This window comes from Ictalurus punctatus, chromosome 9 (assembly GCF_001660625.3).
Source record: "Ictalurus punctatus breed USDA103 chromosome 9, Coco_2.0, whole genome shotgun sequence".
Taxonomy (NCBI): Eukaryota; Metazoa; Chordata; class Actinopteri; order Siluriformes; family Ictaluridae; genus Ictalurus; species Ictalurus punctatus.
In genome coordinates, this window is record NC_030424.2 from 8,959,993 (window position 1) to 8,985,979 (window position 25,987).

The following is a 25,987-nucleotide window of genomic DNA, read 5'->3' on the forward strand; positions in this document are numbered from 1 at the left end:
GACATTTTGTTGCCTCTTCCCCAACTTCTTCCCTTTCTGTTGCTTCATCCGTGACTTCTTCCCTTTCTGTTGCTTCTTCCCAAACTTCTCTTTCTGTTGCTTCTTCCCAAACATCTCTTTCTGTTGCGTCATCCATGACTTCTTCTTCTTCCCTTTCTGTTGCTTCTTCCCAAACTTCTCTTTCTGTTGCGTCATCCATGACTTCTTCTTCCCTTTCTGTTGCTTCTTCCCAAACTTCTTCCATGTCTATTGCTTCTTCCAAAACTTCTTCCCTTTCTGTTGCTTCTTCCCAAACTTCTTCTCTTTCTGTTCTTCCGGCTGCAACTTCACCCTGTTCCTCACTGTCTGGGTATTTTAGCCAGTTTTTAAGGAATGACGGCAGAAAATAATATAACTTATCCGCCATCTTTTATCCTGTTGCTCGGTAGCAAGAACTCAGCTGTAAATATGATGCACCTTGCTTGTATGCGTGCTTTTAAATATGCGTCATCAGCACGTCATATGCGTCATCGCTGGGTTCGAATTCCAAAATTATGTTCGTAGATCGATGTTCAGCGTTCTAGCGAGTCAGAGAGTCACGTGACCATCATAGCGCGTCCGTCTGCAATTTCTCAGCCCCTCTGTACCACCATCAATGGAAAGAAACCAGCTCCAGTGGTGGAGCATTCACAGCCATATACAGTACACCCTAAGGAAAATTGACTATGTTAACCATAGCATGGTTTTACTATGGTACTTTATAGTAACTATAATGCTACCATGGTTTTACTATGGTACTTTATAGTAACTATAATACTACCATGGTTTTACTATGGTACTTTGTGGTAACTGTGATGCCACCATAGTTTGAGATATTAAATATTATATAGTAACTATGATACTACCAAGCTTTCACTGTTGTACTTTATGGTTATTACGATTTACTCTGCTACTTTATGGCAAACGTGACACTACCATGCTTGTACTACGGTACTTCAACCTACTTGTACACATTTTATACGGAGCTGCCGCATACACACAGCTCATTTGTTTTTTGATGAAGACGATGAAAGTATAATAAACTTGAATAAAGTTAAAGTTTTCACTGGTTATCGCACCGAAAAAAACTGTTTCTAATTATTTTCGGCTCTTACAGTACAGTGAATAAGTTATGCTGACAAAACGGGTAGCCTAATAGTTGTTTTGTGTTTAGCTCTTTATTTAACGGCATTTTTGCCACAGGCTAGCGCTGCTGAGTAAAAAGCACGTGACTGGAGATTGACCAATCAGACAGCAGTAATGTAGGGCTACGAAATTTGAACATTGTTGTGTAGCCAATGGCGTTGTGTTTGTGGGGTGGCGCTGCCGTTTGAAACACGTCCACAAAGGAAGTAGTTAGAAAGCTAAAAGTTAGCTAACGGGTGTGTTAGGACGGGAACATTTATTGTTGTTTAATATAGAGGACGGTTATAATTCGTATTATGTGCAAATGCAGAAGGAGGAATGTTAAACAGGTACGGTGGCTAGTTAGCTAACAGCGCGTATGCTGATTGTATAGCAACGTAACGTTAATGTGAACGAGATAGCTTACTGTAAATAGCAGCACTTTTCCAGGTGATTGGCTAGGTTGTGTTTATGCGGTTAAAGACGAATAGTTTCGACTGATAAGACGCAAGTTTGGAGTTACTGGTTTTGTTTGACAGTCTTCTGCTCTGTGGGAATGGAGTAAGAACAGCTAGAACCGCAGACTAGTCAAACTTCTCCAGTACGTTGTTTGCTGAAAGCGCTCCTGGCTATCTAGCTTAACTGAAAAGCTTAGTGTGTCGGGGTTAAATAAATAAAGCAATAAATAAATAAAGTATGAAGACCGCAGAGAGAAATGTGGTGCGTCTTGCAGTTGTGCAGCACCTTCGGGCAACTTTCGCCATCAAGACGAAGAACTGGAACAAATGCAAAAGCAACAAGTCCCCATCAGGCAGTGCGGTGAGTAAAAACAGCCAGTCTGTGCAAAACCTCAGCTGTGTAATATTGTGTACCTTTTGATTTCTTTACTTAAAATTTAACAGTTTCAGCTGCGCGTTTGAGTCTGTTTTGTTTTTTGAGGATTTACAGAAGGTTTTCACTCACACTTCATCATATGTGATTTATTTTAGCAAGTCACTACAGGGAAAAGTTGCACAATTTCCTGCTTAGGTTTTCATGCACGAGAGTGAAGCAAATGAACACCTCAGTTTCAGTGGCTGCACACTGCAACCGGAAGAATTCGTTTTTCTTGTGAAATGCAGAACAATTATACACTTTTCTGACACATTTTTGCAATAAACAATGCTGGAGAGGAGATTTTTTATGCAAAAGTGTAATTATGCACATAGTGCACTTTATGTAGGAGATTACTTAGAGCCTATTTCAAGGTGTAGCTTGTGAACAACAAGGAGAAGGACTTATGTTGCACAACCACCAAAACAACTCATGCTTTATGCCTTAGACCAGGGGTTCCCAAACTTTTCCAGGGCAAGGCCCCCCAAATGGCATTCACATTCGACCGAGGCCCCCCTTTTGCAAGATGTCTTTAAAACACATTAAAAATACAGACTTCTGAATATATCCCCCTTTTTTTTATTATTAATTACATTTTGCATCTTTACATTACATTAGATTAGGAATTGATTGTGTGTGTGGTTGTCTGAGAGTGAGAAAGAGAAAATTATGTATTTATTTATTTTTCACACCAAATTGTTGAGGCCCCCTGGCGACCCCACGTTGAAAACCACTGCCTTAGACCTACTTGTGACTCTCCTAAAGGAATAGTTCCTCAGTGGTGGAATGAACTTCCAACCTCAATCCGGGCCGCAGAATCTCTCACCATCTTAAAAAAAACAGCTAAAGACCCAGCTCTTCTGTGAACACCTAACCAACCCATAAAAAAAAACAAAAAAACACTTTACTCTGGCACTTACACCTCTACTCTCTGCACTTTGCTTCTTCTGGAACTCAATTAACGGATCTTATATGGTAGCACTACTGGTAGCACTACTTTGTAAGTCGCTTTGGATAAAAGCGTCTGCTAAATGAATAAATGTAAATGGTTCACCCGAAAATGTTAATTATGTCATCAATTATTCACCCTCATGTCGTTCCAAACCCATAACTTTCGTTCATCTTCGGAACACAAATGAAGACTTTTTTTTTTTTTTTTTAATGAAACCGGCGAGATTTCTGTCCGTCCATTTACAGTCCATGTAACCGAAACTTTCAAGCTCTAAAAAGTTCATAAAGATATCGTAAAGGTAATCCATGTGATAAGTGGTTTAATCCCAATTCTATGAAGCGATACGAATGCTTTGTGCATGCAAAAACAAAACAAAAAAAATTAAGTCTTTATTCACAAAATATCTTCATTTCCGAAAAGATCTCAGAGACATGTTCACGAGAGAACCATAATGCATGCGTGTTGTGTTGAAGAGAGATTGGACATAAAACGCGATACAACGGGTCCCGGAAGTGCTGCACTGTTTACAGCAGAGGAAGAGGGACGTTGTGCACAAAAATGAGTCCCGTAACAATCTTTGTGACAAAGATGTCTGCCGATTTTAACATAGAGGAGGATTTGCATTTCCTTTGTCCGATCTCACGTCAGCACAACACGCACTCCCCCTGGTTCTCTTGTGAACGTGTGTGGGAGATCTATGCATAAGTGAAAATATTTTGTGAATAGAGACTTTTTTTTTGCGAACACAAAGCATTTGTGTCGCTTCATAGACTTGGGATTAAACCACTAGAGTCACATGGATTACTTTTATGATGCCTTTATGAACTTTTTAGAGCTTGAAAGTTTTGGTTACATGGACTGTACTGGAGGGACAGAAATCTCCTGAGTTTCATTAAAAATGTCTTCAATTGTGTTCCGAAGATGAACGAAAGTATTATGGGTTTGGAATGACATGAGGGTGAGTAATTGATGACGGAATTAACATTTTTCGGTAAACTATCCCTTTAAGTGCTTGGCGAGCACTGGTACAATTACTAATACCACAATGTCTCTACTAGCCTATTAGTCTATGTGTCCTGTTGCTAGCAATCACTGCTTGCTTTGTCGCTGGACCACACAACCCCATGGGCAGCCGTTAGTGTGTTTCACCTGTTTTGTTAGGGTGTTTTTACACTTGAGTCATCTTTAAAAGAACCGAACTTGGAACCATTGAAGTGGACCAAGAGCTGACCCAAGTGGAAAAAGGACCCAGTTATCTTTTTCACACTTAAGCAGTAATGAGGTCTAGGACCTGTTTGTGTTCATACGGTTGCTTTTTTTTCCTCCTCGACCTCTTGCTTGTTTATTTATTGTAGTTTGTAGAATTATAAAAATTGTTGGCTCTGTAAAAACCTGCCATATATAAAATATTCTGTATACCCTGTGGTTAAGAACTAGACGCGCAAATTATAAAAATGTCATTAAGGTGGTTTTTCACACTGGGCACGTGACAAACGTTTGCTGCTTGTTATGCACAACAGTGGAGCTCTTCTGTATCCCTCAATGTTCCCCTGCCACTCATGGTACACGTGTTATGGAAACGAATGATGTCGTCATCGGCTAAAACGTGTGGAGGTTACTTTACGTCCTGAATAAGCGTGGAAGCGAGTACGAGCTATGTTCACATTCATTGGAATCACTGCTCAGTTCCGTTGCAGCCGAACTTGGACCACTTCCTACAGGTAGTCTTGGGTTTGGGACCGTGGTGTGTTTCCCGGTTCGCATGACAGCTTTCGCATTACCATTTTTTTCATGCAAACCATGCTCTGTTTTGGACTAAAATGCCAGTTTTGTAGTTTCTAGAAGTATAAAAAGGAATGGCTTTGTAAAAACCTGCCACATGTAAAATATTCTGCCCTGTGATTTTTGGAAACCAGACACGCAAATGACAAAAATGTTATTAAGCCAACTTTATCATGAAAATAACGGCATAACAGTTCTATATCAGTTCTAAATAGGTAAAGCAATTTTGCAACAAATGTACCATTATCATCCTCTCTGATGTCCTCCCTCTATGACATCCATTGGGTTTGCACAGGGGCTTGTACCAAGAATTCTGTCTAACAAATCATAGAGAGGCTGACTTGACATCAGCTGACTGTCCTCTAGATCACAGATTATCTTGTGACCATATATTTCTGCTGTAATTTTTTTTAAATTTAATCAGGCACTGTAAAGCGGTGTGGGTAAGTGAGCCTGGAGTAATTTGTGATCGCAGTGTATGTTTTAGTGAACTATACTGTAAGCTTTAAAAGGGCCAAAAATCTTATGCCAAAAATACAGGCGAATCGTACTCAGACCCCTGAAAAGGACCAAGTGCGACAACACCTTTTAAAGCATGAAATGAACCACTTTGTTTTCTTAAGTTGCAAATCCAGTGGACCACATACCAAACCATACAGAGGCCATCTCTAGAGGTGATCTGAGTACCGTTTGCTTGTGGACTGTTTTAGAGGATTTTCTTGTGTTCATATTTGCACAGAAAACTCAGTCATCACACAGAGTGGTGTTCACACTTGGCTTTTAATGTGCGTCCTGGATGATCTGATAAGTGGACAGCACTAAGTACAGGTGTGAACGCGGTCTAGTGTGTCTCAGAGAAACATTATGATCTGATCACTCAAAATGCTTTCAAATGTGGTCTGGGACGCATATGGCCACATCACATTTGTGGTGTGAATGCAAAAGCATGCCACACAGCAACAAACGACTGCCCTGGCTGGAAAATATGTAATCATTACAACAGCAGAGTTTAAAGTAGCTGCTTGGCATAACTTCCTTTGGCGTCTAATCTCCCATTCATTTATACATTTCATTAGCAGACCCCGCGCTTGAAACTTTTCAGACATTTCTGCCTAAAAACATATGCAGAGGAAGTCTGATGTAATAAATGTGTGCGACAGCTTTCCTCCAGCAGAAAGATGTTTATACAATCTGATCACAATTAAATACTGGAGGTGCATTCAAAATACCAGGTGTATATGACTGAGTTTTGGTTGTCATATACACAAAATTGAAACATTCATTCATTTGGCAGACCTTTGAGATCTGTTCAGTTAGATTAGAAACAGGGTTGTGCCCCACAGCTATGTAATGTCTCTCAACAGCCATCTTGACATTTTTCTCTTGTGTAGGCTTGTAGTAATGAGAGTCAGAAGTATTGCAGGTGCTCCTTTAAAAAAAAAATGAATGTAGGATTTGTAACCTGGTGAAAATAAATTATAATCACATTTGCAGATCCTTTCAATAAACTGACGACATGCTAAATTATTTCTTTCCAGACAAAGGTCTTTGGAGTGGCTTTAGAAAGTCTATCACATTGTCATGTGCTAGACTATGGAGATCTACCCTGGTAAGATGGTTTATTTTGTTTAAAATCTTTGTACTCAGTTTACTTTAGGTTTTCTGCCATTGATTGTTTCCAGATTTGCAGTTGCAACCCAGTTAACCAGTTTACTTTTATTTTTAAAATCAATCAGAGGTTTAGAACTAGATTAAAGTCTATAGTAAAAGTACCACATGTGCAAAATAATAGTGTTTTATACAACAGTGCTAACATCTGTCTCCTCATTCAGCTTCCTAGTGGATGCCTGTACATTCCTTCTGGGCCATTTGGACACAGAGGGCCTGTTTAGAAAATCAGGTTCTATTGTTCGAGTGAAGGCACTTAGGGTGGGTGACCCGTCTTGACTTTTTTTGACTTCCCATTCAGAGGCCTTGACTGCGATTTCGTGTTAAACAGTGCCTGCGTTGTTCTGACTCTGTAGGTGAAGTTGGATAAGGCAGAAGAGTGCCTGTCCACTGCGCTGCCATCGGATATAGCCGGACTCCTGAAGCAGTTCTTCAGGGAACTGCCTGAGCCTCTTGTAGCCACAGACATACAGAGCAGCTTTCTAAAAGCCCAGGAGCTGCCAACTTCGGAGGAGAGGACCTCAGCAACCCTCCTGCTGTCCTGTGTGCTGGCACATGAGAACTTAAGTATTCTACGCTACTTCTGCAGCTTCCTGAAAATGGTTTCTCAGAGGTGAGCTAAAAATGTCTGTATGACTTCACCACTCATTGTCATTATTCTTGTGTGATTTAAAGATGTCATGATTTAGTGCCCATGTCTAGGGCTCTGGTTTATCATGTCTAGTTGCAACACGTGTGTGGAGATTAATTTCTTCATGGCTCATGCATGTTGATGAGGGAAGAGGAGTTTGGGCAGTAGCTGTGTTATAGATTGCCATTTAATTGGTGTTTAGCTAAGAGAGGTTTTTAAAACCCCATTTTCAGCATTCCTTATTTTTAGGAGCACTCCTAATTACACAAATTTATATGCACAGCCAAAAACCTAAATTTCAACCGTACTCCTAAATTTTTTAGCGATGGTAACGTTAACGTACCACAATTTAACGCACGAATTAGCATGAGAAAACTTGAGCTTGTCAATTATGACAATTTGGGAACATAGTGTGAGCCATGACAAATGAATTTACCTTCTGATAAACTAAATGTAATATTTTCAGTTAATTTTACAGGCTGTATGCAAAAAAACAATCATTAACATGTTCTACCTTGTAAACAAATACAAAAAACCTCAATGTTCAGTTTTTGAAGTCTGCTCCTCTTAAATATATTTAAAGCTACACTATTAGACATTTTCCCAATTCTCAAACCGCTCTTTGTGTATTCTGTATATATCTGAATAATCTCATATAGGATGTGATTGGGTGAATTCATTTCCCTGCCAGACGCAAAGCGCTTCAGTTTAATGGTGTTCTTTACTGATGCTCCGATCAGGATTTTTACAGCCAATACCGATATCTTGTCATGTTGATCGACCGAAACCGATCCAGATACCAACCTTTTTTGTTTAAGCTTTAATCAGGAGGTCTATCATGAACAGTTAAATGTAAACTCTCTGCTCTTGGTCACTGTTAATGAATTAAAATAATAGCAATGACAAAAACTGTTGGTTAATTGATAAATAAACAAGCATAAAATGTTTATTTTTAAACATCCTAATTAAAATTATGTTCCACAGAGAACAGGGCTCTACAGTGCAACCATTTCACTCGCATTTGCGACTGAAAAGTACTTTGTGCGACTGAATAAATATTTATGCTCACCGGGGCGAGTGACCTGTTCAGAGTAGTATAATACAATCGGAATAAAAACTACAGGAAGTCCCAAATGAGCAACAGTTACTTTTACACTGATTTTCATCAGCACAGTTAAATGAACAAGTGTGCAAATACTGCAAAGAAGCCATTATGATGACAAGAGTAACACTGTACATCATCTGCTTCAACTTGCCGATCTCACAAACCGCCACCTTTTATTGATCACGCAAAATGACCTGAACCTCTACTTTTACTAAGAATTTTATTTGCAGTTCTTCAGCTAAGTTTAATTAAAAAATTTTTTTGTATAATTAAGTGAAAGGAACAATTCACCTGACTATGGTATGTATAGAGAATAAGGACTGCAATCAGTCTCTCCTTTGTCACAGATCTGCTGAAAACAAGATGGACAGCAGCAATCTTTCGGTCATTTTCGCCCCGAACCTCTTTCACTGGGGGGACGGAACAGAGAAAGTGAACGCCAGCACAGAGAAAAGACTAAAGCTTCAAGCTGCTGTAGTGCAGTGCCTCATTGATAACTCTCAGGATCTAGGTATTTAATTCATTACTACTAATTAAGATGAAGAAGAATCTTTAGCAAAAGTAATCTACTGTTTTATTATCTACAGTATAGCTTCAATCCACAGTTCAGTCCTAAATTATATAAAGTTCAATTGTGTTCTGAATGAGTTTGTGCTCTTTTTTTTTTTTTTTTTTTTTTTTTTTTTTTAAGGTGTGGTACCAGAGTTCCTTATGGCCAAAGTTCCAGCCATGCTAGGTTGTGGATCTGGAGTGTTTTCCCCTTCAGATGCTGCGGAGGAGGGAATCACACCCTCGGGTGTAAAGAGATGCAGACGCAGTATTGGAGGTAAGAGCTTGATGTGTGAAAGAACAGTGGTCTTAGTTCCCCTAACCTCACTGTTTTAATGTAAACTACTGCTTGTGAGTTTGTAACAGGACATACTATGGAACAGAGGCCTGTCTTAGCTCGGTGTTTTAAACATAGGCCTTCACAGATGAGTGATTTTGTCTTGCATTCCAGATATGGTAAATGGAGCTCTGACTAGGTTAAAAAGTAGTAGAACCCCTTCAGATACACCTCAGCCTGATGGAACAGGTGGGTATGCAGTATGCTCAGGTTAGGCTTTGCTGCATGTCTGTTGAATGCATAAATGTTATTTTTACCTCAGTAGCTAAGCTACAACACATGTGTTCAGAGCAAATGTTTCTCAACCTAGTCCCTAGTGGACCACAGTGTAGATGTTGACAGCATTTGGAATGGCGAAATGGCTATGGTTCAACGGCAACCACACATTTCTAATCATAAACCAGCACAGTTTCTGTAGCACATCCTCTGCTGTGGTGTATCCAATCACTTGCATTTGTGTAAATTAGCTGAACGCAGCTTGTAAGCCTAGAGACCTGCTTCATGGCTAGAGGCCAGAAAAGGGAGAGTTTACACAGATTTTTGTATTTTTTTTAAATTGACTTTAAACCCTCTGGTCTAAATAAGGAAGAGCAGACTTGTACAAAAACAGACAAATGGACAAAGAAGTATGAGTTTATCTTTCCTGCTTCTAGTCCAAAACGGATCTCATCTGTTCATACTGGTGATGTGAAACACCAGGACCACTTCTCATTTTAGTCTTATTTATAGCCATGAACAAATGGTTAAACATTGGAAGTTAGGTGTTGTTACTTTTCAGTGACATTTATCCATATGTTTGTTAGGAAAGAATTTTATGAAACAGGACCTTCACAAATTTTAGTTGAATACCCTTAGACTGTCCTTTTTTTTTCTTTTTTCTTTCCCAGCATTTAATAAACAGGATTGAGTGTATTGCGTTGCTTCATTCAGCTGTGTTGGGAGTGGAATAAAGCAAAGTGCAGCTTGTGGGGCTCTGAGGAATAGGCTGGGAAACAATGATTTGGATTTAGTAAAGTGTTTCTTATAATCTGCTTGCTGCGGCTTTTAAAAAAAAATGTGAAACACAAGTTTTGCTGTACATAATTACTTGGGTTGGAAGTTTTGTTAAAGATTTTCAGTCTTTATTTCTGGTGCAGACATGCTTGCTCTGCTACATAAAATAAAGGGCTAGTTCTTAGCTTGCCTGCTTGGTCTTGCTTGGGAACTGTCTTAAAGACTGAGAATGCATAGCATCTTTTATTAAATAAAGATGGATTTCCTTCAGATGCCTCTTGTCTGAATGTGCCTTGCTTATTCCTTGCCTACTTTTGCTGTATGATTTTCCAAACATTTAAAAGATTTTCCTTAATTGTTTTTCAGTTTATCCGGTGCCTTTCTAACAGCCACTGTGTTTTGTGTTTCTCAATTACCCGTCCATTACACATGCGGTTATTATTAGGAACAAAAAAGTCTATACTTGGTATACACTGATCAGCCATAACATTAAAACCACCTGCCTGATATTGTGCAGGTCCCCTTTGTGCTGCCAAAACGGCTCTGACCCATCGAGGCATGGACTCCACAAGACCTCTCGAGGTGTTCTGTGGTATCTGGCACCAAGATGATGTTAGCAGGTCCTTTAAGTTCTGTAAGTTGTGAGGCAGGGTCTCCAGAGATTGGACTTGTTTTGTTCAGCACATCTCACAGATGCTCTATTGGATTGAGATGTGGGGAATTTGGAGGCCAAGTCAATACCTTGAACTCGGTCATTTTCCTCAAAACATTCCTAAACAATGGTTAGGTAGGTGGTACATTTCAAAGTAACATCCAAATGAATGCCAGGACCCAAGGTTTCCCAGCAGATCATTGCCCAGATCATCACACCGCCTCTGCCGGCTTGCCTTCTTCCCATAGTGCATCCTGGTGCAATCTCTTACCCAGGCAGTCCAGAAGGACTAGCCTTCGCTCCCCAAGCATATCAGTGAGCCTTGGGCACCCATGACCCTGTTGCCAGTTCATCAGTTGTCCTTCCTTGGGCCACTTTTAATGGGTACTAACCACTGCATACAGAGAACACCCCACAAGACCTGCCGTTTTGGACATGCTCTGATCAACTCGTCACAATTTGGCCCTTGTCGAAGTTGCACAGATCCTTATGCTTGCCCATTTTTCCTGCTTCCAACACATTAACTTTGAAAACTGATTGTTCACTTGCTGTCTAATATATCCCACCCCTTGACAGGTGCCATTGTAACGAGATAATCAATGTTATTCACTTCACCTGTCGGTTGTTTTAATGTTATGGCCGATCAGTGTTATTGCGTTGTATTAATGGCCTCGAGTAGACCGACTATTGAAATTAGGTCTAAACAAGAATAACCAGGAAATTGCTGAAACAAATCGTATTCTTTTACAACAAGCATATCTGTAGGCTACTAAAAGCCATACTGTGTGTCTGTGAGAAGAGACAAACATGTGCCATGGGTGATGTAGTTGAGAAATGCTGACTTGCTTAGTAGCTGCTTCGGCAAACATGCTTCTACTCATGTTCATCATTAAAGCTAACTTTTAAATTACATTTTAAATTATGTTAACTGAATCAAATCTTAATATCTAGTCATTTCTGCTGGGACCCCTGTTGTTGGAACGCCTAAGCGCAAACTGCCTCTGGAGTCAGGACACAGTTATGGACTCTCCAACAAGAAGCGGAGGTCTATCAAGAACCTCGGGCTGGACCTTCTACCGAATGCCTTTTTTGGAGGAATCTCCACACCTGGATCAGGTACAGATTACTTAAACATGGACAAGGTCTCAATCAACATCAACATCAGATGCTATCTTCTGCCAGTTAAGACGGCTGGTCACACCAAACGTTTTTTTTTTAATAACAAGTTAATGTGTTAACATTCTGTAGTTCTATTAATGAATACATATTTCTTTTACAGTCATTAGAAATGGATGTTTCTCAGAATTAAACTCCTTGTGTCTTAGTTTTAGTAACATTGTGTTAACATTGTATCATCTTCAATCTGTCCGTACAGGATTTCAGAGGTTTTTTTTTGTGATTGTTTCGGCCAGAAATGCTTGATTTTGCTGTGGCTCTTTTCAAAATTTGTGATGCAACTTGCAAGCGTGTTTTTTGCAGAAAACTAATGAACTGGTGTTCAATTGCAACTGCATGAAGTTGTTTTGCACAGTCTTTCGCAGTACTGTTTGCTGGTAAATAAGCCTTTTTAGCTGTACCTGTTCGATGCACATAAATTGAGGGCCTTGGTTGAATGTGTGCTGTGATGTCACATGATGCATCTTGGCCCAAATCTGCTGCAGTTTTGAAAATTTGCAAACTCCGAATATTGCCGAGCTGATTTTGCGTTACCTTCTGTGATCAGAAAATGTCAAAATACTGTTGGGACTGTTTAAAATAATTCTTATTGAATTTATTATTCTCTATTATTCTTATTCTCATTATATATTATTGTATATTATTGTATAATATTATTGTATATCATTGTATAATATTATTCTTATTCTCATTGTAATAGAAATTGGCACATTATTGTAACATGAACAGATTACATCTACATTGTTGGTTCTCTCAGTCCACAGTGCCTCAGGAGCCCTGGATTCATGTGGCTCGCCCTCAATTGGTAAAAGTAGCCGTCTGACTGTCAGCTCAGCAAGAAGAAAGAGCAAAAGACTGAGCCACAGAAAAGTAAACAGGTATGTTACCTTCTGACTGAACAGGGAAGAATTTTGCATTTCATTGCGTTGCAACAGCGATTTTGTCTGTTTTAAATGAAATTTGCTGTTTTATCAGAAATAAATACATAATTATTGTTTTCTTCTTTTCGGATAGGATTAGATTTACATTGGGTTCTGGAGTAATTCCTTTGTGTTTAGGTGCATCTTGTTTGTGTCAGAGTTTTTGTCCTTCCTGCCCTGAGAAAATCACAGGTTAAATTATGTGGTCGTCCGATAATGTCCTCTTCAGATAGACGCCGCTGTGATTTTTCCGGCAGATGTTTTTTGATCTTTTCTGTTAGATGAAGAAAGCCTTTTGAACATTTATTCTCATCCTATTTAGTGTGCTATGGCATGTATTCATTTTCTAAATTAAAAAAAAAGATTGAATGTTTTGGACGAATCTCTTTGCTGCTTACTTAGTGTGGGTTGTCTCCACAGCGACTGCGTGGGGGAGCCCGTTAGCAAGACAAGGAATAAAAACAATCAGAAGAGCATGAACCTGTAGGCTGATTAAAAATGATTCTCATATATCAGCTACAAGTATAAAGCCACTTTATATTCACATAAAGTACCCTGCATCATGCATAGCTTTCTAGAGATAAATGAATAAACAGCTGTTTATTCAGTTCAATTCGGTTTTATTTGTATAGCGCTTTTTACAATGGACATTCTCAAAGCAGCTTTCCAGAAACATATAAGCACAGGATTCAGATTTTAAGTGTGTGAATTTATCCCTGATAAGCAAGCCAGTGGCAAGGAAAAACTCCCTAAGATTATATGAGGAAGAAACCTTGAGAGTAACCAGACTCAGACTGGAACCCATCCTCATCTGGGTAACAACAGATAGTGTGAAAGTAAAATAAAGTTCATTATGGTTTTTACATGAAGTCTTTGTTGAACTAGTCAGTAGTAAAGTCGAGTGTAAAATTGTATGTGGTAATTGCAGTTCCAAGGTCATAGTAGCAACCATAGTCCCAGCAACACAGTGAGAATGTCCATGTGGAATTGAGGTCTAAAACCATTTCATGGTACTTCCTGCGGTACCATCCTAAGCAATCTCCAGGCTATAGCCTCCAGTTGATGAGCGCCCCATCCAGAGGTAGAGCATCAGGATGGATCAGGCAGGTCCGGAGTGCATAACGGGTCAGGATCACTGGCATCTCCATAAAATCATGTGTGGCTCGACAGAAGGAGAAAGGGAGAGGGAGGTAAAGAGAGGGAGAAATCATTAGATATGCTTAATATCCTGTGATGGAGAAGACTGTGTACTTTGTGTAAAAGAAAGTCTATTCATGGTAAACTTGATTAAACATATACATTTTCAGCCTAGACTTTAACACAGAGACTGTGTCTGAGTCCTGAGCACTAATTGGAAGGCTGTTCCATAACTGTGGGGCTTTGTAAGAGAAAGCTCTTCCCCCTGCTGTAGCCTTCACTATTCGAGGTACCAACAAATAGCCTGCATCTTTTGATCTTAAGTAGGCGTGGCGGATTATACAAGACCAAATGTTCGCTTAAGTACTGTGACCGTTTAGTGCTTTATAGGTTAATAGTAGTATATTATAATCAGTGCGTAATTTCACTGGGAACCAGTGCAGTGTGGATAAGATTGGGGTGATATGGTCATATTTTCTGGTTCTAGTAAGGACTCTTGCAGCTGCATTCTGGACTAACTGGAGTTTATGTACCTACTGGAACATCCAGACAGGAAGGCATTACAGTAAACTAACCTAGCGGTGATGAAAGCATGAACTAATATTTATGCGTCATGAAGTGACATTATATTTATTATCTTAACAATATTTCTGAGATGAAAGAATTCTATCCTAGTAATAGTATCTGCATGAGCATCAAATGAAAGACTGGAGTCAGTAATCACATTTTTTTTACTTCCTGCACATGATGACACAGATGACCATCCAGAGTAACTATGTAATCAGAAAGCTTACTTCTAGCTACACGTGGTCCTAATACAAGTACTTCTGTCTTATCAGAATTAAGTAACAGGAAGTTAATAAGCATCCAGTGTCTAATGTCCTTTACACATTCTTCAACTTTATTAAGCTGCTGTGTGTTGTCTGGCTTTGCTGAAACATACAACCCCCTAATCATTTCATACTAGAGGCTGCCAAATTAATAAACATATTTTTATATGGTTGATGTATGTATGTATGTATGTATGTCTCTCTCTGTCTCACACACACACAAGGTAATATGACTGTATGACAATCATCCAGGTTCATAGCCAAAACAAACTGCCAAACTTATCCCTTTCACATAAATTTAATTCATGTTAATTAAAGATACCGTTCGGTGAAACTAATTTCATCCAGATAAATCTGGTGTGCATTCAAATCTTTATATGCCATACTTATGTGTCTCATGATTCAATTAAGACTGGTTAGCATACTTGCTTCAGCTTAACGCACAGCTCCCTAGCCCAATGATTGCAGTGACTCTTAACAGCTTAACAGCCTTGTGGAAATTTGATAAAATCAACTAACTGAACACGGTCTCATATGACAGCCCTGACTTCTCAAACAAAGTGAAGATAACAAACATCCCCACTTGGGTAGAAAAAGGTATCACTCACCTTAAACACATGTTAAAACAACACCTTTTATATAATAAAAATTAAATAATCCGTAGAACTCACTACAGCAGTCGTACTAACAAACTGGAAATCAAAGAACAACATTATCACACACAATTCTCTGCCTCAATAAAAAAAAAACTGCCAAATTGAACTCTATTTGGACACCACCCATCACCTGCATCCAACAGGGGATTGCTTCGTAATACATTCCCTACAGACAAACCACATAACCAAAGCCATAGAACACAGCTCAAGCATAATACTCTCAAGCACACGAAACTAAATTACACGCACATACACGCAACATTCACAGAAACCAAAGTTGGTGTTTTACATGTTAATTAACTCAACCGACATTCTGACATTTACTCTTTGCACATCCTCTCAATAATGTCCATGTCACATCAACTTGTGTTGTCTGTTGTGTCTCGTCAACTGTCCCATCTGTTAGGTCCTACACCCACCACTCACCCAACCTGCCCTTTAAATACAATATACAACACATCTACAAATATGAATAAAGTAAAATAAAGTCTCAGTGGTCCCTCAAAGAGGGGAGATTAGGTGGTGGAGGCAGGCAAAAAAAAAACAAACAAAGCAGCTCCCTATGGTGGACTTGTACAAAGTTAGCCATTAATTTTCGGTTGCTATAGTGGCATATTGTTCATAAAGATCAGGTTTAAAGAACAATACATAATCTGTGTCTTATCCACATTACTTTGCTAATACTCATACTTTTATAGTACCATGATATCGACTGGTCTGGCTCTGGTATTAAATTTCCTCGTGTTTTTATGCATGTCAAGGATTTAACGGATTGTATAGAGGTTGTTGGATCATGTTACTCATTAGCATTGATAAAATCATATGTCCACCATTAAATGTTTTAATTTGGGGAAATACAGTAGGGGAAATAAGTATTGGATTCGTCAGCATTTATTTATTTATTTATTCAGTAAATATATTTCCTATGAGGCTATTCACATGAAATTTTCACCAGACATCAGTATTAACTCAAGAAATCTGAAATATAAAGAATTCACAACATTAAAGTCCATAAATAAAGTTATGTGTAATAAAGTGGAATGACACAGGAAACGAGTATTGAACATACTAAGAAAAATCAGTTCTCCAAAGCAAGGTAAGGCAAGGAACCAGCTGAAATTCATAAGTAATTATACCCCCTATCTGTGCAAATTAATATCAGCTGGTTTAGTAAATTGATGGTCTATAAAAAGGCTTTTCGTTACAAAGGTGTCACACAAGAAACATCTCATGATGGGTAAAAGCAAAGAGCTCTCCCAACCTTTGCAACCTTTTTGTTGTGAAACATAATAATGGACTTGTATACAGACATATTTCAAAACTTCTGAATCCTCCAGTAAGCACCACTGGGGCCATTATCCGCAAGTGGAAGCAACATCACTTGTCATTACAAACAAAGGCACTAAGTATTAAATAAATTTCAGTTAGCATGTTTAATATTTTTCTCCTGTGTCATTCCACTTTATTACACATAACTTTATTTATGGACTTTAATGTTCTGAAATCTTTGTATATCTGGATTTCTTGAGTTAATACTGATGTCTGGTGAGAATTTCATGTGAATAGCCATATAGGAAACGAATAGTAAAATACCTTGAGTGCTTCAAACCAGTTTCCACTTTGTGCCCAAGAAGGATTAATGGAGTGTTAATAGTTCCCTCTTGTGGATATGTTTTGTAGCTCACTTTTTTTTTTACATTCAAGTCCATGAATTGCTTTGCATATATAAGAAGAAATATGAACTCTGATCTAAATCACTTGCAAATAATTTGTAAATTGAAATGTTTCAGAGTTGAATCAGGAAAGGCTGGCTGCTTTTCCCCAAGGGTAGCCAAAAAAGAGACGAGGAAGTCCCTGCGTCTGCGCTTCAGCTTCGGGAAAACCGGCCGAGATTGTGTAAGTCCATCATCTCTGTCTGCCTCCTCAAGAAACTGCACAATTCAACTTTAATCAACCTCCTCAGTCTCCTTGTTCAACAGTGCTATACAAATTTGCATGTTTGTTGTAATGTGCATGTAGAATTGGGCATGTTGGTAATTTACTTGCCGTTAATAGATAATGTTTAAAAGGCTGTAATACAATCATTAATATTATGCGGTTTGGGATATTTTGTGACCCTTGTGTCTGTTTGTCAACTTCTTTGATTTTTACATTTGCCTTTGAATTACTGCTGTTTTGTTAGCAAATAATTTGTTTTTGTTTTTCTTTTTGGCAATAAAATATAGTAACTGGAGGGTCTAAACTGTTTAACAGCCAGAATCAGTCAGTGGTAGAGAAAGCAGGTGGATAATAATCAGGCATTAGATATCGTCCTGATTCAGAAAGCTTAAGCCCTCTGTGCAGAGGAATAGTTAATTGCTTTCAAAGGGTGCAGTATCTGGAAATCTGAAATCCTGAATTGCCTGCAACATCTATTATTATCCAGCTGTTCATGTACTGTAAATGTGTACTTTTCGCAGTAAACACTACATTTCAGTACCTGTTTAAGTGAACAGGCTGTTGTCTTCTGAAGGTGTGACCTCAGTGAAAATAAGGACACAACACATTGAGCTGTAGCACCTGTTTAAATGCACAGCACTTGATAGAAAATGAAATGGTTACTGAATGGTACATTTTAGACGGGGAATTAAGACATGTTGGTAAGGACGGGTGTGGTTGGGGGTTTTTTGTTTTGTTTTTAAATCAGGTGCCTTCATTTTTATAATTACCATCTGGACTTGGGAAAGATGAGCAATAAGTGTGTTTATTTTAACAGCCAATTTGTGATGTCTTTGTGACTTGTATCTTCATGTTATGTTTTCTGTGGCGGTGGCTAACTTTGCACATTTATGTCTTATTAAGAGAAGAGATGATTGTTTATTAGTTCTGTCTAAACTATAACTGTGACTACTAAAAATAAATATATTTTAAGAATGAAAGACACTAATGGTTAACCTTTTACCTGTTTATTTCAAAGCTTTTTAATAGAAAGCTTTTCTGACAGATGGCCTGCTTTTGGCTTTGTCTTTATACTTGATATCTTGACACATTATACTGAGATGTCTATTTGCTCCAAAATAAAAACTGTATCTTAATACTTGCCCTCATTGGCCACTTGATCATTATTGTTTTTTTAAATGATTTTTATTTCTGATATTATCATAGTTTTGCATCTATGTAATATGTCACAGCACTTCAAAGAGCAGACACATGGGTCTTGTATGTAGTCAGGATTTAAAAAGAAGGTGCCTTTATTCCAACAGAGTGTCATTTCAAATTCTCTACCGGTGTCAAAGGGGTCAGAGGTCATTGGCTGGCGCCTAGCGACGCAAGAGAGCGTCACCGGTTTTCACTTCAAAGACGCTGCATTTAGTCCAGCTGTACTGACAAACAACACTTCACAAGGTCAGTCTTTGTTTTTTTTACTGTATTTTACTGCACTCTTTGAAAAAGATTGTCTGTGCCTTTTGTAGATGCATGTAATAGCTAGTTAATTACAGGGGCACTACAAATTTGTTAATGACCCCTTAGCTTTTTAGTTTTAACCTGGTTGAAACCATCCAAATCTGACCAAGTGGCAGACACTTTTACATATGCAGTGTCTAGTTATTTGAACTCCTGCAAACCAGGCAGGGAAAGGGACCCTCCAAGCAGAGTCGGTATTTTTTTTTTTTTTTTTTTTTTTTTTTTTCCCCTCTCTCTCGCCGATTTGGTTTCAGACAGGTATAAGTAATGAAGTAACTACATCAGCAATTTTAAGAACACTATTTTCATTATGTACTTAAGTAGGGCTGCAACAACTAATCGATAATTAAAATAATCAACAACAAATTTCATTGTTGATTAGTTGGGTCTGTCATCACTGGGGATAACACTGGTCAGTGATGTCACTTCATGATGGTGAAAAACGCATTTCTATGAATAAAATGCATCTGAAAAACAGTCGAGGTCACAGAGTGAGCTGCTTCAGGAAAAGTCCATGATCCAGATTGTCCAAAACATGAGTGTTTGTTTTATATTAAGTAGAGCTGTAACAACTAATTGATGATAAACGATTATCAAAATCACTGGCAACGATTATCAATGGTGGTCTGCACGCAGTACATTTACTCACTATGTTACTTCTGTTCCGAAAACATGCCTCAGATAGTAAATGCTAAAGTTGTATCCTAAATGACGTACTGTTCATTTACACTATGTACTGTGTACTCTACCGTCTAGAGCAGTGTTTCTCAACCGGGTCCACGGACCTCTAGTGGTCAGTGGTGTAATTACAGGGGGTCCATAGGAAAATATATATAGTGTGTGTTTATATATATATATATATATATATATATATATATATATATATATATATATATATATATATATATATATATATATATATATATATAAATAAATAAAATGACATGCTAATTTACAAAAAAAAAGTGGTAGACAAGTGTCGCATTGATGGATAAAATTAAAAGATAATTGAGAGTCAAATTAAGTGTCACAACAATAAAAAGAAATTTCTTCAGTTTTGAATGACCAATGTTAATATAATTAATAATAAAATAAAGTAACATGTATAAAAATTATTGTTAAATATATAGCCTATAATTGTTGTTGAGGTGAGGGGGTCCTTATGGATTGTTCGAAATATGCTAGGGGTCAAAAAAGTTGAGAACCACTGGTCTAGTGCATGAATTTTAGTAAAGTATCATCTCAAATGGAACACATTAGTTTTTTTACTAACTGGAAGTATAAGCAGCATCCTAGTCAGTGGCACATGATGTCATACGCACGTAATGTGTTGCCGGTAGATTTAGCAGATACCCAGAATCAACGACAATGACTTTCTTCAGTTTACTGTTGGTCAACATTACCCTTTATTCCCAACACGACCTCAGTCACCATGAAACAGAAGCGTAATCGTCAAGTGACTGAGGAAGAAAGTGTGCCGCCTCCAAGTCCTCTAAGGCAGGGGGGGCATTTTATATTAAACACCCTGAAAAAGATCGAACTTTTATAAAGTGGAGTTTGTGTAGCCCTGAAGCACGACAGTGATGCACGAGCACAAACTTATTTTTGTATCCAAAATGCTCAACTTGTGTGCAAGGGGTTGGGGAATCTGGTACAAGTTGCTTAAAAGGTTTAGTTTAATTTAAGTTTATTGTCATTATATGTTGTATTTGCTCACTTGCAGTGTAAGTTCTGTCGTTTATTATAACTGAAGTGATCTGTTCGTAACGAGGCCGCGTTGCTCCTCACTCGCAGTGGGAGCACAAGTAAGATCTATAATGTCTAATTAAAACACTATGATCAAAAGTAAAATAATATGCCTAAAATCAGTTAGTAACAGAAACCATAAGGTGCAGTGAAAGGGAGTTTTTATTATTAATTTAGAACTGTAGTTTAATTCAGTGCTTTTTGTGCATCCATAAAAAGTAATGCGTGAATACTGTTTTATTTTTATATATATATATTAGTTTATATTAGAGATGCGTGAACCATAAATTTCTCAGTCGATTCGATAACCGACTATTCAGAGTGATATCGGCCGATAACCGATAGTTCTGTCTTTTATGCCTTCTTTTAAATTAATAATAATTTCCACAATTCTGAAGGAAATTCAAATAATTCTCTCCATTTCAACAAGTCGTTTCACAGTAACTGGTCTCATAAACAGAAAACACATTACTCTAATTAACATTAACACATGAACTCAATTCTGAAGATTACAGTAAGATTTCTTAACTTATTGAATGTTATTAATTCATATTAACATTGACTGAATTCTAAAAAAAAAAACCTCCTGTTAGTCTCACATTAACTCACCACAAACAAAATCATTTCCACTTCCACAAGGAAGCTCAGTAACTGACTAAAATATCAATTTGATCAAATATGCGTTGCTATATTTATCTATATTTAGAAACAAAAGTAATTGTGTTTTTATGAGAGCAGTAACTGTACTGGGGTTTTAACATGTATATAAATGTAAGAAGTGTTTCCGTAAATTTACGGAATAAAGAAGCATGTTACTGTGTTCAGATGAGTGAATGTGTGTTACTGCAGAACATTCAACCTCTTACCAGTTAACACTTAGTTTGTGCTTTTTTTTTTTATTAGCATTTTTAATATAGTTTAAATAGCTTTTGGACAGTCAGTTTTTTTTGTTGTTGTTGTTGTTTCCAATATTATTTTAATATATATATTTTTTTATGTTCTGCTGTAACCCACATTCACTCATTTGAACACAGTAGTGTTACTTATGTGTATGACACTTCTTACTTTTATATTCAATTACATGTTATAACCCCATTACAGAAAATGAAAATTGCCATTTTAATCCAATTGACTGAAGAAACAATCGACAGATTCATGGATTATCAAAAAATTATTTAGTTTCAGCCCTACACATAAGCTGAATTTAGAATTTTGGCCCTTATTCATCAAAGTTGTGTAGAAATAAGCATTGACTTGCGTGCATAAACTAACACAAACTGATTTGCGTGTGATTCAGAAAACTGTCATGTGGCATCAGAATGAAAGCTAGTATGAGCATGAACCAATAAAGGCAGAGCAGATTCAGTCATTCAGCAGATTAGTTATCCAAGATCTGAGTAAAGAAGTAAATGTAGAGTGGGAAATAATGCATTTCAGTGATGCTAAGGTAGAGGTGCTTGTGTTAGTTTGCTGCAAAGATATTTTTTTTGGTATCTTCAAAAATTCAATAAAAGTTTAGTAATAAAATCAAAGATTAACAATTTCGACAGACGAAAGCTTGGTAAAATACATCAATGCGTTTGTCTTTTGCAGTCCTTGCTTTCACTGAAATTAATAGTATCGTAGGTGAATGTGGACATTTTATAAGTGTGCTGTTTTCATGTGTGCACCAAGATCAGGCAGAATTTTAACATTCAGACAGATTTAGATCCATATTAGAAGTTGATTCTAAATTAGGCAATTCTGAAATCAGATTTTTTTAAAATAAATATTATTGAGCCAAGTTTCTATTCTGAACATAATTAAGAGACAATGAAAAGCAGACAGCCAGAGTGGTTAACACGGTTGCCTCAGACCTTCTGTTGGGGGTTCGAATCCCGCATATGTCCTGTGTGCGCGCAGTTTGCATGTTCTCCCCCTGCTCCGGTGATTTTCCTTTAGGTAATCCGGTTTCCACCCCCAGTTCAAAGACGTGTATTGTAGGCTGATTGGCATTCCCAAATTGTCTGTAGTGTGTGTTGTGTGTTGTGTGTTTGTGTGAGAACCCCATTGACCCTGCCCAGGGTGTCCTCCGACTTGTGCCCCAAGTTCCCTTTGGTTAGGCTCCAGGCTCCCTCATGACCCTGTGTAAGATAAGTGGTATGGAGAATGGATGGATAAATCAAACACCATGTGTGATGACATCTTTTAAGGGACACCATAGCGCTCTGACTCAGATGGGGAAATTTTGCACAGACAGGATACTGAAAGAGGCCTGGATGTCATCACACATGGTGTTTGTATTATCCATCCATTCTCCATACCACTTATATTACACAGGGTCATGGGGGAGCCTGGAGCCTATTCAAGGGAACTCTTAGTTAAGAGGCTAATGTACATTTCTGATTATCAATTATACATTTATTATTATTATTATTATTATTATTATTATTAACTGGTTTTAGATTTGTCTGTACATAACTGATTAGGAAGGGCCACTGTTATTTAATAAGATTTTGTTTGCTTATTTGAAAATTTGGTCCAATTTTGAAAAGGTTTGGGGAACAACTTCAATTTATATTGCTTAGAAATTTATATTATTTATATTTAGGATGTTAATGTGGTGCAGCATTTGGTCACATGACTTCATAATGAGCTATGTTAATGGTCTAGCTTGCGCAGTTATTCATTTTTGTATTTGGCTGTTGTATGAAGGAAAGCAATACAATGCTGTTGCCAAATCTGCTTCACAGGAACGAAATACATCAGTAAATCTGAAGACAACCTGCTGACCCCTCATGAGGCAGAAGAGCCCGGGACGTCCTGGAGTAGGGAGACTCTAGACGGAATCACAGAACACACTTTCTCTGATACGCCAATGAAAGCATACCTCAGCTACCGCTCAGAACCAACCATAGTCATCAGGAAACCGGCTATAGTCAGCACCATTCCGAAGAGCCTCTGCTGTGCTGCTAGTGGTGAGAGCTTAGCTAGTTCAGAGTCTTTCCAAGAGGATGACTCTCGGGCAGCTCCTAATCTTCAGCGAGTCAGTGGAGCTTTTGCTGAATCTGACAGTAAGAGTCATTCTGCTGATAGAGAGGAACCCAAAGAAAAAATAGAGGAACCTTCATGTTCCTCTTTTATTTTGCAAGCTTCAGGTGAACTGAAGAAACCTGCTGAAACACCACAGAAGGTTTTGAAGGATGATAGTCATAATATCACTGTTGAACAAATTGAGTTTGTTCCCTTGTCTCCTCTGCATATAGACAGCACTATGTTTGAAGCTGCAGAGAGTTCAGATTTAGTCAAAGATACCCACCAAGTGTCTGTGAGTGCTGACAATGAGTGCAGCTCACAGTTTCGAGACATCTCTGCAGCTTCTGCAGACTGCAGCCAGCTGATTGACGCTCTAGACCTCCAAAGCCCTGTGGCCTTCAGGCCCAACAGCTCAATCACAGTTCAGTCTACACCATTTTCAGGAAGAGAGAAAACTGAGGAACGGAATACGTTGTGGTCTGTGAAGTTCAAAGAGCCATTGTTTTTGGAAAAGTGTTCCGAGTCTTCAAGTCAGCATAGAGCCAAACTTGGACCCATGGAACCATGTAAAGTGAGAGTGGCTGACCATGTCCAGCGGTTCAACATGCTGACAATTAATTCGCCCAAAGCCCGATCTCGATCTCCCTTGAAGTTCCAACGAACACCCGTACGGCAGTCAGTCCTGAGGTTCAACTCTCTGAACCAGAGGAAAAATGTCAGGTCTGGGTGGTGTGCTACAAGAGAAGGTTCCTCCATGGTTAATGCGGTTAGTTTAGAAAGTGATTATTTCAGTGGAGTTCAACAACAACCTCAACCTGGTGAGGTCTCCTGCCCATCTCCTAATGATAATGAGGTTACTTCAAAGCCAAAGCTACCAGTGACAGCCAACAGTAGGCATTGTGCCTTGGGGGATGTAACCAACATGGTGGCACCCAAAGCAAAGGACAATGGATCATCAGCCCCTAAATGTGCCACATCAGAAGCAGCCAAGTCTGTCCTGCTTAAAACAGCTGAGAAAGGGTACCGAGGTTCACCCAAGAACCCACTTACACACTGCACACTTCTCTCAGCTATGAAACCTATAGATCTGTGAAAGTACCGTAGAATTGAAATGAGTAATTTCAGCTTATTGCTTTGCAATTTCTTAATTTCATCTTCAGGGGTCTTAATTTATTCTGTGACATTGCTTTTAAGCTGTTCTTGGTTTAATGTAGTAGTTGTGATATATGCATTCATTCAGTCCAACCATGACATTAGTTAAGTTATGGGCCAGAAAAATGTGATGAGAGAACACATCTGAACAATGATGGAACATCGTTCTGGGTGTTTTATTAATGTAGCAGAAGCTAAATTAATAGTGGGTGATATAATGACAGAGGGCTTAACCACACTTTGTTAAAGAAACGATACGAGAAGCAAGTGAAAGATTGAATGTAGGAAGTGAAATTGTGAAGTGAAAGGGTTCACCAGAGTTGCTGTGTACGTCTGTGTGACCTGGATGGAAGGATTTTAGATAGCAGTCTTGTTTACGTTTTATTTATTTGCTTTTTATTCCAAATTGAATGGTTAAAGTCCTAAGCAGTGATGTTGATGAGTGGTGAAAAATACTGTTGTGTGTCACGAAGGCTTTGTATGAATATAACAGTGTTATAGATTCATTTTATAACAAATTTCAAAACATCAAAAATGTTAATCTGTTATGTATAATGCTTATGTTATAGAACTTTTTATGAGCATAAAATGCAGTTACAAACTCATCTTGCAGTCATGTGAAGTTCCTTTGTACACCACAATATGGCGCTCCACGTTTTAATAGAGTTCCTCTGTTAGGGTGTCTTAAGAGAAATGTAAGTGTGCATATATAAAATCAAATTAATGGTTATTTAACATCAAGGGGTTGTGTTAAAAGCCACAAAGGAGATTAGAGAATTACAAAACAGACCCAAGCACACAATTCTCTGAAAGCTTTAGAAAAGAAATTCAAAATAAGTGGAAAAAGAATCGGCGGCACATCATCACCCATTCGAGTACTGAATCCTCAATACACAATGTTGTTATTTCTGTATTTTTTATAGCTTGGTGAAGATAAGACACTGATATAAAATAAGCATGAGACATGCTGTGCAAATGATTAAGTGTTGATGCATCAGGTATTTTATAATAGTTTTATACCACAGCACTGTTGAATTCTGGAATCCGATTGCTCAGAAGGTGTTATAGCCAGCTATAATTCAGCGCACAGGTTTATATTCATGTGCTCATTCTAATAAATCATTTCTATAGTAACATCTCATTTACAGGATGGTGGATGATCTCCTTAACCTTAGTGTAATAATAAATGGAATTAAAATGTGTTATTTAATTAAAGGGTAACGTAT

General features: G+C 38.1%; 1 protein-coding gene across 2 annotated transcripts; it reads left to right on the forward strand.

The window, feature by feature from the left end:
• The first annotated feature begins 1,298 nt into the window (after positions 1–1,298).
• arhgap11a (Rho GTPase activating protein 11A) lies at positions 1,299–25,366 on the forward strand. 2 transcript variants are annotated; one of them, XM_017476621.3, is made up of 12 exons: positions 1,299–1,962; positions 6,289–6,359; positions 6,583–6,679; positions 6,775–7,031; positions 8,502–8,665; positions 8,846–8,980; positions 9,155–9,229; positions 11,637–11,801; positions 12,619–12,739; positions 17,195–17,300; positions 18,647–18,788; positions 23,327–25,366. In XM_017476621.3, exons 1-12 carry the CDS (start codon positions 1,840–1,842, stop codon positions 24,700–24,702), a joined length of 2,832 nt encoding a protein of 943 aa, XP_017332110.1. In that variant the 5' UTR covers positions 1,299–1,839; the 3' UTR covers positions 24,703–25,366. The 2 variants fall into 2 exon arrangements, with proteins under 2 accessions (XP_017332110.1, XP_017332111.1); XM_017476622.3 differs by lacking the exon at positions 9,155–9,229.
• Positions 25,367–25,987: the final 621 nt, after the last annotated feature.